This window comes from Neomonachus schauinslandi, chromosome 1, assembly GCF_002201575.2.
Source record: "Neomonachus schauinslandi chromosome 1, ASM220157v2, whole genome shotgun sequence".
NCBI classification, from domain to species: Eukaryota; Metazoa; Chordata; class Mammalia; order Carnivora; family Phocidae; genus Neomonachus; species Neomonachus schauinslandi.
Window position 1 is genome coordinate 140366019 of NC_058403.1, and position 14537 is coordinate 140380555.

Here is a 14537-nt window from a genome sequence, read left to right on the forward strand (position 1 = left end):
AATACAAATACAATGATCTAATCTGAAGAAACATAAAACTAAGTTAAAACTTCTTAAAACGCAAAATATAAAAGGGTGAGTGATTAAGATTTCCCAGTACATAAAGCCAAGTAGATATGATGATTTATAATGGAATCAACTATCAAGCTTATATATTCTGTAACATTTAAGAGTGTCAGGTTTCTGCATGAAAAAGGTAAACAGAGAAAGGTAATTTATCAGTTAAAGCATTATTCTGTGTGTTCAAGAACAAAAGAGAATATTGAGGTAAAGAAAATGTCAATCCTGGTGAACATGTTTTTAAACATTAGAACAATGTTACAGGAGATTCCTCCTTTGACATTTAATTTCCTTTGGTGGCATATCATTTTTTGCACAGATTTTATTTTTTTATTTTTTTTAAGATTTTATTTATTTATTTGACAGAGACACAGTGAGAGGGAACACAAGCAGGGGGAATGGGAGAGGGAGAAGCAGGCTTCCTGCGGAGCAGAGAGCCCGATGCAGGACTCGATCCCAGGACCCTGGGATCATGACCTGAGTCGAAGGCAGACACCCAACGACTGAGCCACCCAGGCGCTCTTTTGCACAGGTTTTAAAATCCTGAATAAAATACATACAGTTTATGAAGGTAAGGCAATCTAAAAAAAAAAAATACATTCCAAGAAAAATATATTGCAAATCCTATTCTACAAATATTCACCACGTACGTGATATGTGAAGCACAGTATGAGAAGTACTGGGTTTTGAGACTAGCTGTGAGTTATCCTTGGAAACTTAGTACAACCAGGGAAGACAGGTTAGAAAAATTTTTTAAATTTCAAGTATTTTGAATTATTGAGTCATAAAATATAATAAAAATAATTACCTTTTCTTCCAAAAATCTTATTCTTTTCTTTAAGAAAGAGTTCTCTTTCTCTGAATCCTTAAGTCGTTTTTTGATGTCTTCATATGCAGTGACAAGGGCAAAATGTGAAGCAACAGATTCATCTCCTGAATATATTGAGACTGGAGTCACTGTGTCTCTCCTATGTGCTTTTTCATGATTCAGAATGCAGATATCATCTTCTACCAGTGCATCCATGACAGCTTTTTAAAATAATATAAAAGAAAATGTCTCATTGAATAAATGAGCAGGAAAAGAGAGATGTATTTAGAATAATGAGAATACTGGGTCAATGTTAAAAACTCCTATTTCTTTTACAGGCAGCCTAACATAGTGGTGAAAAGCATGGGCTCTAGAACCAGATTCTAGGAGATGCATCCAAGCCCTACTTAGTGTCAGTAAGACTTTGCGCTTAATCTGTCTGCCTCGGTTTCCTTATTTATAAAGTATAATAAATAGTAGCAACTGCTTCACAGAATTCTTAAGAATATTAAATAAGTTGATACCTATAAAGCATTTGAAACCAATCTAAGCTATTATTAGTAAGTGTTAGAAAAAGTAGTAAAACACTGTTTTTATAGGATAAAAATCTTTAAATTTATACCCACATATTTCTTCATTATCAGCATTTCCACTCTCAGATGTAAGCAGCAAGTTTTATAACTTCCCAAATTATAAATTTTCAAAAACTCTCCTGAGTACAATTCACTACAAGACTATTATAGAAGTTTTAATGCATCCTCCACTATATTTTCTGTATTGGTAATTCATTGCTTGTAATAGAAGACACAAAGGAATTAACATTTCAGTACTCACCATGTCCCAGTACCATGCACTACATTCTTTTAATATTATATCATTTAAATGCATCCAAACAATTCTATGAGGTAGGTATCACCTACATTTTATAGGATCAAAAAGGTAAAGTAATTTGCCCATGTTAAAGCTAGTAGATGTTAGCTCTGTGAGGGTACAGGTCTGTTTTGTTCATTACTGTGTCCCCAACTCATCATTGTGTGTAAGATGCCCAATAAATATTGGTTATTAAATGAAGAGTCAACAGTGTAGGATTCAAATCAAACTCTAACTCAAAAACCTAAGAGAAGAAGCCAGTTACTTCAGTAGTTAGTGAACTTACTTGCTTTGTACATCTACTTTTGCTGTTAGGTACAGCATTACTTCCCCATCTGAGAGTTATGTTCCTGAAAAACACTGGAAGGAGAAACTGTAGCTGAAATCTTTTAAGACCTCATGGGAAAAACACAGTAAGAGGGACTGCAGGTCATAAGAGAACCTAAAAAATCCTTTTAAATACTTTCTAGTTTGAAATAAAACATCAAATACAGCATTCTAAAAAAGATTATCAATGGAATTTCATGTATCTTATATTAGTAATTCAGAATTAATGAAAAACATTTTTATTTACTATTTCTTGCTTGGAATGACATTTGATTGCTTACTGTATCACTCACTGTTCCAAGAATATTATAGGTGAGGAAACTGAGGTAGAAGGAATTTAAGTATTTTTCCCAAGTAAAATAGTAAATAATGAGATGTAACATAGGTAATTATGCCACAGGATCCATGTTTTACTATGCTTGCTTTTCTCCAAAACTTCTGACCTTCCTCCTTGTATCTATCAACGCCTCTGAAGTCCATTTTGCTTTATTTCAGACAACATGAATACTAAGGGAAAATGTATGTTTTTTCTGGTTCCAGTCTTCTATCATTGTATTCTTGCTTTACTGATTTTTGTAACAAAAAGCTTCCAACTTGAGAACGTTCTCAAATAATGTCAGTTTGGTGTATCTAGCAATTTGTTTATATCTAGGATTACAAGAAAGGCAGGCAAAAATGAATGTGTGTACTACAATATAAGTAGGTGAAACCTACCATTCAATCTTCGGCAACACCAACTTAAAAATTTCTAACCACAGGAAGGGGAAAAAGATGGCGGAGGAGTAGGGGACCCTATTTCAACTGGTCCCCGGAATTGAGCTAAATATCCACCAGGCCACTCTGAGCACCCACGAAACCAGCCTGAGATGTAGGAAGATCTGGATCTCTACAGAGTATCGTAGGCAGTTGGTTTTGAGGTACGAAGCGGGGAGCCGTGATTCCGTGGGCAGATATCGGAGGATAAACGGCGGCGGGAGGGTGCCTGGCCATGGGGATACTACACCACCGGTGAGCGACAACCTCGCGCTGCAGACGGGCACAGACTCGCAGACTGGCAGTGACGGGGAAAGGACTCTAGGGCAGCCCCCGGGGCGGACCCGGAGCAGCAGGGTTGCGCCTGCAAACTGCAGCCCCCAGGGCGGAAACCCTGAGCAGCAGTGTTGCGAGCGCCGGAACTGGGAGCGGCTGGCGGTTTTAGAAGCACAAAAGGCAGAGACACGCCCCAACCTGGAGGCAGGACTGGGAGCGCACAACCCAGGAGGCTGCAGTTTATAGCAGCACGGACAGAAACCGAGACAGTGTGGCCTGGAGAACTCACTGAAGAACAGACTGCGGTCTCTCTGCTCTAAGGCAGAGGGTTGGAAACGGTCTCTTCTGCTCTGACTCGCGGAAGAGACGCGGAAAGCCACCAGGGAAAGCCGCCAGAGAACAAAAGCCCCAAAGACTGATTCCCGCTGAGCCCATCCCCCGCCACAGGGGCGCAGGGCAACTCCGCCCAAACAGGGTTGCCTGAGTAACTGCACAGCAGGCCCCTCCCGCAGAAGACAGGCTGGGAAAACAAGAGGCCAGCAACACTAAGGTCCCAAGAAAACAGGTGCATCTTGCTTGGGTTCTGGTCAATAATTTGGACTCTATGCATTCCCTCAAACACCCATCAACAGAATGACTAGGAGGAGGAGCCCCCCCAAATAGAAAAGACTCAGAGATTATGGCTTATGCTGCAGATTTACAAATGGATGCAGATATAACCAAGATGTGGGAGATGGAATTCAGGCTAGCAATTGTGAAGACAATGGCTAGAATGGAGAAATCAATTAATGGCAACATAGAGTCTCTAAGGGCAGAAATGAAAGGTGAATTGGCAGAACTTAAAAATGCTATCAATGAGATCCAACCAATCTAGATAATCTAACAGCTAGGGTAACTGAGGCAGAAGAGAGAATAAGCGACCTGGAAGACAATATAATAGATAAACAGGGAAAAGAGGAGGCCAGGGAAAAACAACTCAGAATCCAAGAAAAAAGAATCAGAAAAATAAGTGACACCATGAAGCGTTCCAATGTCAGAATAACTGGAATCCCGGAGGGAGTGCAGAGAGAGAGAGGACTAGCAGATGTATTTGAGCAAATCATAGCTGAGAACTTCCCTAATCTGGAGAATGAAACAAACATTCGTGTCCTAGAGGCAGAGAGGATCCCAAGATCAAGGAAAACAGGCCAACACCCGGGCATGTAACAGTAAAACCTGCAAATCTTAGAACCAAGGAAACCATCTTAAGGGCAGTTAGGGGGAAGAGATTCCTTACGTACAGAGGGAGGAACATTAGAATAATGTCAGACCTATCCACAGAGACCTGGCAAGCCAGAAAGGCCTGGCAAGACATATTCAGGGTACTAAATGAGAAGAACATGCAGCCAAGAATACTTTATCCAGCAAGGCTTTCATTTAGAATGGATGGAGAAATGCAGAGCTTCCACGACCGGCAGAAGCTGAAAGAATATGTGACCACTAAGCCGGCCCTGCAAGAAATATTAAGGGGGGTTCTATAAAAGGAGAAAGACCCCAAGAGTGATCTACAACAGAAATTTACAGGGGCAATCTATAAAAACAACATCTTCACAGGCAACATGATGACAATTCATATCTTTCAATAATCACTCTCAACATGAATGGCCTAAATGCTCCCATAAAACGGCACAGGGTTGCAGATTGGATAAAAAGACAGGACCCATCCATATGCTATCTACAAGAGACTCATTTTGAACCTAAAGATATATCCAGACTGAAAGTGAAGGGATGGAGATCCATCTTCCATGCCAGCGGACCTCAAAAGAAAGCTGGGGTAGCAATTCTTATATCAGACAAATTAGATTTTAAATTAAAGTCTGTAATAAGAGATACAGGACACTGTATAATTCTTATTTTTTTTTTCTTTTCTAAGATTTTATTTATTTATTTGAGAGAGAGAATGAGATAGAGAGAGAGAGAGCATGAGAGGGGGGAGGGTCAGAGAGAGAGGCATACTCCCTGATGAGCAGGGAGCCCGACGTGGGACTCAATCCCGGGACTCCAGGATCATGACCTGAGCTGAAGGCAGTCGCTTAACCAACTGAGCCACCCAGGCGCCCGACACTATATCATTCTTAAAGGATCTATCCAACAAGAAGATCTAACAATTGTAAATATCTATGCCCCCAACATGGGAGCAGCCATCTACATAAGCCAACTGTTAACCAAAATAAAGAGTCACATTGATAACAATACGTTAATTATAGGAGACTTCAATACTCCACTCTCAGCAATGGACAGATCATCTAAGCAGAAAATCAACAAGGAAACAAGAGCTTTGAATGATACATTGGACCAGATGGACTGCATAGATATTTACAGAACATTCCACCCTAAAACAACAGAATACTCATTCTTCTCGAGCACACATGGAACTTTCTCCAGAATAGACCATATACTGGGTCACAAATCAGGTCTCAACCGATACCAAAAGATTGAGATTATTCCCTGCATATTCTCAGACCACAATGCTCTAAAACTGGAACTCAATCACAAGAAAAAATTTGGCAGAAATTCAAACACTTGGAAGCTAAAGACCACTCTGCTCAAGAATGTTTGGGTCAACCAGGAAATCAAAGAACTTAAACAATTCATGGAAATCAATGAGAATGAAAACACATCAGTCCAAAACCTATTGATACTGAAAAGGCGGTCCTAAAGGGGAAATACATAGCCATCCAAGACTCACTCAAAAAAAGAGAAAAATCCCAAATTCACCAACTAACTCTACACCTTAAAGAACTAGAGAAAAAGCAATAAACGATACCTAAGCCACGTACTAGAAGAGAAATAATTAAAATTAGAGCAGAAATCAATGAATTAGAAACCAGAAACACAGTAGATCCGATCAACGAAACTAGAAGTTGGTTCTGTGAAAGAATTAATAAGATCGATAAACCACTGGCCAGACTTATCCAAAAGGAAAGAGAAAGGACCCAAATTAATAAAATTATGAATAAAAGGGGAGAGATCACGACTAACACCAAGGAAATAGAAACAATTATTAGAAATTATTATCAACAACTATATGCCAATAAACTGAGCAATCTGGATGAAATGGAGGCCTTCCTGGAAATCTATAAGCTGCCAAGACTGAAACAGGAAGAAATTGACAACCTGAATAGGCCAATAACCAGTAACGAGATTGAAGCAGTGATCCAAAACCTCCCAAAAAACAAGAGTCCAGGGCCTGATGGATTCCCTGGGGAATTCTACCAGACATTCAAAGAACAAATAATACCTATTCTTTTTTTTTTTTTTTAAAGATTTTTATTTATTCATGAGACAGAGAGAGAGAGAGAGAGAGAGGGAGAAGCAGGCTCCCAAGGAGCAGAGAGCCCGATGCGGGACTCGATCCCAGGACCCTGGGATCATGACCTGAGCCGAAGGCAGACGCTTAACCATCTGAGCCACCCAGGCGCCCGAAATAATACCTATTCTACTGAAGCTGTTTCAAAAAATAGAAACAGAAGGAAAACTTCCAAACTCATTCTATGAGGCCAGCATTACCTTAATCCCCAAACCAGGCAAAGACCCCATCAAAAAGGAGAATTTCAGAGTGATATCCCTGATGAATATGGATTCCAAAATCCTCAACAAAATCCTAGCTAATAGGATCCAATAATACATTAAAAGGATCATCCACCATGACCAAGTGGGATTTATCCCCGGGATGCAAGGGTGGTTCAACATTCGCAAATCAATCAATGTGATAGAACACATTAATAAGAGGAGGGAGAAGAACCATATGGTCCTCTCAATTGATGCAGAAAAAGCATTTGACAAAATACAACATCCTTTCCTGATTAAAACTCTCCAGAGTATAGGGATAGAGGGAACATTCCTCAAGTTCATAAAATCCATCTATGAAAAACCCACAGCGAATATCATCCTCAATGGGGAAAAGCTGAGAGCCTTTCCCTTAAGATCAGGAACACGTCAAGGATGCCCACTCTCGCCACTACTGTTCAACATAGTACTAGAAGTCCTAGCAAGAGCAATCAGACAACAAAAAGAAATAAAAGGTATTCAAATTGGCAAAGAAGAAGTCAAACTCTCTCTTTTCGCAGACGACATGATACTTTATGTGGACAACCCAGAAGACTCCACCCCCAAATTACTAGAAATCATACAGCAATTCAGTAATGTGGCAGGATACAAAATCAATGCACAGAAATCAGTTGCTTTCTTATACACTAACAATGCAAGTGTAGAAAGAGAAATTAGAGAAACGATTCCATTTACAATAGCACCAAAAACCGTAAGATACCTCGGAATAAACCTAACCAAAGAGGTAAAGGATCTTTACTCTAGGAACTACAAAACACTCATGAAAGAAATTGAAGAAGACACAAAAAGATGGAAAAATATTCCATGCTCATAGATCGGAAGAATAAACATTGTTAAAATGTCTATGCTACCCAGAGCAATCTATACCTTCAATGCCATCCTGATCAAAATTCCAATGACATTTTTCAAAGTGCTGGAACAAACAATCCTAAAATTTGTATGGAATCAGAAAAGACCCCGAATCGCCAAGGAGATGTTGAAAAAGAAAAACAAAGCCGGGGGCATCACGTTGCCTGATTTCAAGCTATATTACAAAGCTGTGATCACCAAGACAGCATGGTACTGGCACAAAAACAGACATACAGACCAATGGAACAGAAGAGAGAACCCAGATATGGACCCTCAACTCTATGGCCAAATAATCTTTGACAAAGCAGGAAAAAACATGCAATGGAAAAAAGACAGTCTCTTCAATAAGTGGTACTGGGAAAACTGGAAAGCCACATGCAGAAGAATGAAACTCGGCCATTCTCTAACACCATTCACAAAGATCAGCTCAAAATGGAGGAAAGACCTCAATGTGAGACAGGAATCCATCAAAATCCTAGAGGAGAACATCGGCAGTAACCTCTTTGACATAGCCCACAGCAACTTCTTTCAAGATAATCTCCAAAAGCTAGTGAAACAAAAGCAAAAATGAACTTTTGGACTTCGTCAAGATACAAAGCTTCTGCACAGCAAAGGAAACGGTCAACAAAACAGAAAGGCAACCCACAGAATGGGAGAAGATATTTGCAAATGACACTACAGATAAAGGGCTGGTATCCAAGATCTATAAAGAACTTCTCAAACTCAACAACCAGAAAACAAATAATCAAGTCAAAAACTGGGCAGAAGAGATGAACAGACACTTCTCTGAAGAAGACATACAAATGGCTAACAGACACATGAAAAAATGTTCATCATCATTAGCCATCAGGGAAATCCAAATCAAAACCATACTGAGATACCACCTTACACCAGTTAGAATGGCAAAAATGGACAGGGAAAGAAACAACAAATGTTGGAGAGGTTGTGGAGAAAGGGGAACCCTCTTACACTGTTGGTGGGAATGCAAGTTGGTACAGCCACTTTGGAAAACAGTGTGGAGGTGCCTCAAAAAATTTAAAAATAGAGCTACCCTATGACCCAGCAATTGCACTACTGGGTATTTACCCCAAAGACACAGATGTAGTGAAAAGAAGGGCCATATACACCCCAATGTTCATAGCAGCAATGTCTGCAATAGCCAAACTGTGGAAAGAGCCGAGATGCCCTTCAACAGATGAATGGATAAAGAAGATGTGGTCCATATATACAATGGAATATTACTCAGCCATCAGAAAGGATGAATACCCAACTTTTACATCAACATGGATGGGACTGGAGGAGATTATGCTAAGTGAAATAAGTCAAGCAGAGAAAGTCAATTATCATATGGTTTCACTTATTTGTGGAACCTAAGGAATAGCATGGAGGACATCAGGAGAATGAAGGGAAAAATAGGGAGGGGGAATTGGAGAGAGAGATGAACCATGAGAGACTATGGACTCTGAGAAACAAACAGGGTTTTAGAGGGGAGGAGGGGGAGGGATTGGTTAGCCCGGTGATGGGTATTAAGGAGGGCACGTACAGCATGGAGCACTGAGTGTTATATGAAAACAATGGATCGTGGATCACCACATCAAAAACCAATGATGTATTGTATGGTGACTAACATAACATAATAAAATTTAAAATAAATAAAATAAAATAAAAAATTTCTAACCACATAGGGAAACTCCTAAGTTAGAACTTTCCCACCCTATTAAGAAAGTCCAAAAATAAGAAAGAACTATGCTACCTACATATCCCAAAAAGGTGGCAAATCCTCAGAACCATAATTAGTTCCTGCTGCTTCTGGTGGAAACTGTCTTTGTTCTAGTGATGGAGAAAAGTTTTCATTCCTCTAAAGGGGTTTACTTTTTCCTTTCTGTATTCAACCATATTCTAAAATAACAGCAAACATCATACCAATCACGCTGCTAATAGATGAAATGTTGATATTTCCTTTCCAAAAGATATACATGTATATCTCCATATTAAGACTCTTTCTCATACACATTATACCTTAAAAGCTCGACAAGTAGAATAAGAACAGTTAGCTAGTTAAGTGGTAGGATGCAGTGTAGCTTAGGAAGAGATAAAATTGTGACCATTTTAGACATATAATTTCTCGTATCTTAATATCCAACCAAATGGGCAGGATTTATTCAACTGGGATGATTTTTTTTTTTCTAAAGACACTTGAAAAACAAGAAATAAGCATAAACTGCTCTACACAGTCAAAAAAGATATCCCACTGATTGTGTACTTTAAGGATCAGACCATGGATGCTTTTACTTTACACAAAGTTCTAACTAGCTCAGCTGTGTGATTTCCTATTCATTTTTATCATGAAAATATCACTCAGGAAGGAAAACCCAGTGTGGAAGACAGCTGGGCAGTAAAATAATTATCATACCATAAAGATGTAAGTAATAATATTTGAATCAAGAGAAAATGCTATGGGAATTGAGGGTTAGGGTGAAGGAATGGTTCTGAAAGAAGGTATCTCACTCACACACACACACACACACACACACACACACACACACACACACACAGTACTCTTAGTTCCATACTCTTAGGTGAAAAGGATGGTGATTTTCATTGTACTTATAACTTGCAGCAGGGGAAATAAGTTCAAAGGCCTGAAAGAGTATGGGAAGAAGGTATGAAAAGGGAAATGGCAAGATGTGAAATAAAAAAAAAAAACCTAACAGAAACAAACTGAGATGGTCTTTTATGTAGAGAGCCTACAGAATTTGGTCCTTATTCTGTGGAATTCAAGACAGACGGAACATGAGTCAAGAATGTGAAGAATGCTTACACAACATTTGTAAAATGTATCTATAACCAAATAAACTACTTAGTATTGCATTAAGTATTTTGTAAATATTATCCCCTTTCATTCTCATGACTACCCTGAGGTAGAAAATCTTACTGTAATCATTTCACAGATGAGAAAACCGGGGCCTGGGAAGGTTACAGAGCTTAGCCAAGACCAGATGATTAGTATATAGCACAAGCACCTGGATTTCAGAGCCTGAACTATTAATACTCAAGGAATCTTTCACATACTTAAATTCATCAAGAACTACAAAACTAGGGGGTGCCTGGGTGGCTCGGTTAAGCATCTGACTCTTGATTTCAGCTCAGGTCCTAATCTCAGATTCCTGAGATCTGCCCCCACCTCTGCTCAGCAGAGACTCCTCTACTTCTCTCCATCCCTCTCTGCCCCTCCCCCACTGCATGTGCACACATGCGCACACACTCTCTCTAAAATAAATAAAATCTTAGGGGAAAAAAAAAGAACCAAAAAACTAGGAACCCCTTGGAAGGTTTTTAAGTACCTTAGATGGAAGGAGGCATACTCATGTAACAATGTCACATACACAGTACTGGTCTTTTTTAGGACAAAATGAGTAGTGAGACTGGCTTATTTTATATATTTAAATCTACTGCCTAAACTAAAAATGATTTATTTTTAAACCACTAAAAAGTTGCATATGGTGTCTTCTCTCTAAATATGAGAAAATATTATTTGGATATAGAAGCTTCTTCCAAGTTTTATACTATTATTCTAAATATTTAGTTATTATACTATAAACATGACTTGGAATGCACTGGAAAGCAGCATGAAAATAGCTTATCTGTCCTAAAATTATATGAGAACTAGCCATACATTAAAACACACCCAAGAAGTGCCTGGCTGTCTTAGTACAGCATGTGCCTCTTGATCTTGGGGTTGTAGGTTCAAGCCCCCTGTTGAGTGTAGATTACTAAAAATAAAATCTCTAAAAAAATAAATAAAACACACCCAAGATAAAATCTACTAGCATCACAGACATGCATGCTGTTTTAATGTTTTAAAATAACTGTATTTTAAATTTGCTGTAAAATGAAAAAGGAAAATTTGATTCCTATCTTTGCAAAAATAAATGTGAAATCATGAAAGTGTCAGAAGTATTAATGCTTATATTACTCTGTACAAACTAGACTTAAAGAGATTAAAAGCTGCAGGGCCAAAGAAACTGATACCTTAGAAAAGTTCCGAAAAATACAAGGCAGCTATCCCGTTATATAAAGTATTATACTGAAAGGAAAACCGCTAGCAAATTAACAAAGTAGGCTATGCTTTAATGCTTATGTAAGCATCCATTCTCAACCTCATTTAGAGAAGTAAAGGGAGCTGCAGTAATCTGCCTCACAGCAAAGTACGGTTCAGTTTTATACACTTCTGTTGTGATGAAATGTCTCTTCATGAGATCCAAGTTACTGGCCCAGGAAGTTTGATTTTCTGGATAAATCATGAAAGCTTAACTGGCTATCATTATACTTAACAAACTAGACTAGGCCAGTTTTAACATCTAACATTTGGGAAAACTTATCCTATACTGATCTAACCTTATTTACTGTAAACTACCTTAAAATAACAAGCATGTGCTTACTTTAATCTTTAAAAAGTGGTATATGCAGGGATGCCTGGGTGGCTCATCTGTTAAGCATCTGCCTCATGCTCAAGTCCCAATCCCAGGACCCTGGGACCGAGCCCCACATCAGGCTCCCTGCTCAGTGGGGAGTCTGCTACTCTCTCTCTTCCCCTCCCCCCTGCTCATGCTTGCTTGCGCTCTTTCTCTCTCAAATAAATAAAACTGAAATAAAAAGAAATTTTAAAAAGTGTCATAAGCGGGACGCCTGGGTGGCTCAATCAGTTAAGCGTCTGCCTTCGTCTCAGGTCATGATCCCAGGGTCCTGGGATCAAGTCCCGCATCGGGCTCCTTGCTGAGCAAGAAGCCTGTTTCTCCCTCTGCCTGCCTCTGTCTCTCGCTCTCTGATAAATAAATAAAAAAAAATCTTAAAAAAAAAAAAGTGTCATAAGCAGAATATTATCAAGATTAGAATCATCAAAAGACTAGATAATACTTTAAAGGTAAATCTAGTAGGAATTGAGAGCATTAATTTTAAAAGTCAACAAGTATCAAAAATATTATCCAAAGAGGGGTGCCTGGGCAGCTCAGTTGGTTGGGCAGCTGCCTTCGGCTCAGGTCATGATCCTGCGGTCCTGGGATCGAGCCCCACGTCGGGCTTCCTGCTCAGCAGGGGTGTCTGCTTCTCCCTCTCCCTCTGACCCTTCCCCCGCTTGTTCTCTCTCTCACTCACTCTTTCAAATAAATAAATAAAATCTTAAAAAAAAAATTACACAAAGATTAAGTAGACCTCTCTTGATCATAAAAATCAATAATAAATATATTCTACGCAATACGCCACACACACACAAAATGTCTTTTTCAAGAACATTCTAAGAAACTGAAGATGACCTAGAGCAGTGTTTGACAAAGTGCGATGTGGACCACTGCCTCAGAATCACTTGGAGTTTTCTTCAAAATACTGATCGTTGGTTCTGGTCCAAGATGGTGACGTAGAAGATCCTGAACTCAACTCCTTTAGGAACAAACCAAATCTACACCTATTTATAGAGCAATCACTCCTGAAGAACTGAAGCCTAACTGAACAACAAAAGACCACACAGAGAATGGCAAGAGAAATAGACACATGGTAACAAAGGGAAGCCCTACCCGGGCCACTGCAAACTGCACTGAGGAGGGATACTATGGGAAACCAAGAGCAGATTCCTCTGCCCTCTGGCACAGGAAAAAAAAAAAAAAAAAAACCAAGCCTTTATAAGGGCTACAGAAAAAAAAAGAACCAGCCAAAGCTGCTGGAACTCTCTCTGGGTCAGAAGACTGGTGAGTGCCACAGTCTACATTCCTCTTCCACCTTGATACTGTAGACAGGAGCAGAGTCCAGGTGCCCTAGCTGGCCTACCGCCTCAGTGAGTTTCAGGCCCCTAAACCATACTGGTATACCCCTGGTGAGTGCTCACTACAGCTCAAGCCTCCTTGCAAAGGTGACACATATCCATTCATGATAAAACTCTCAACAAAGTAGGTACAGAAGATACCTGCCACAACATTATAAAGGCCTTTTATGAAAAACTCATAGCTAACATAATACTCAAGAGGAAAAAATGGAGAGCTTTCCCCCTAAGGTCAGGAACAAGATAAGGATGTCCACTCTCACCACTTTTATTCAACACGGTACTGGAAATGGCAGCCACAGCAATCAGACAAGAAAAAGAAAAGGCATTCAAATTGGTAAGGAAGAAGCAAAACTTATCACTACTTGCAGATGACAGAATACTATATGTAGAAAACCTGAAAAGACTCCACCAAAAATCTACTAAAACCGATAAATGAATTCAGTAAGGTTGCAGGACACAAAATCAATATATAGAAATCTGTTGCATTTCTATACACTAATAATGAAGTAGCAGGAAGAAATTAGGGAAACAATCCCATTTACAACTACATCAAAAATAATAAAATACCTAGGAATAAACTTAACCATGTAAGTGAAATACCTGTACTCTGAAAACTATGAAACACTGATGAAAAAAACTGAAGATGACACAAACAAATGGAAAGATACTCCATGCTCACGGATTGGTAGAACAAACTGTTAAAATGTTCATTCTACCCAAAGCCATTTACAGATTTAATGCAATCCCTATCAAAATACCAAGAGTACTTTTCACAGAACTAGACACATTATACTAAAATTTGTATGGAACCACAAAAGACCCTGAATACCCAAAGCAATCTTGAGAAAGAACAACAAAGCTGGAGATAGCACAATCCCAGATTTCAAGATATACTACAAAGCTGTAGTGATCAAAACAGTACGGTACTGCCACAAAAACAGACAGAATAGAGAACTGAGAAATAAACCCATGCCTATATGGTCAATTAATCTATGAAAAAAGAGGCAAGAATATGCAATGGGGAAAAGACAATCTCTTCAACAAATGGTTTTGGGAAAATTAGACAGCTATATGCAAAAGAATGAAACTGCACCACTTTCTTACACCATACACAAAAATAAACTCAAAATGGATTAAAGACCTAAATGTGAGACCTGAAACCATAAAACT

At 39.0% G+C, this 14537-nt stretch overlaps 1 protein-coding gene across 1 annotated transcript in view; it reads right to left on the reverse strand.

The window, feature by feature from the left end:
- Positions 1–14537, reverse strand: part of AZI2 (5-azacytidine induced 2) — a 42017-nt gene that overhangs the window by 20836 nt on the left and 6644 nt on the right. Inside the window, exon 2 of the mRNA XM_021678720.2 lies at positions 869–1089. Coding sequence (XP_021534395.2) covers positions 869–1084 — 216 coding nt within the window. The 5' untranslated portion in view covers positions 1085–1089. The remainder of the gene's footprint in view (positions 1–868; positions 1090–14537) is intronic.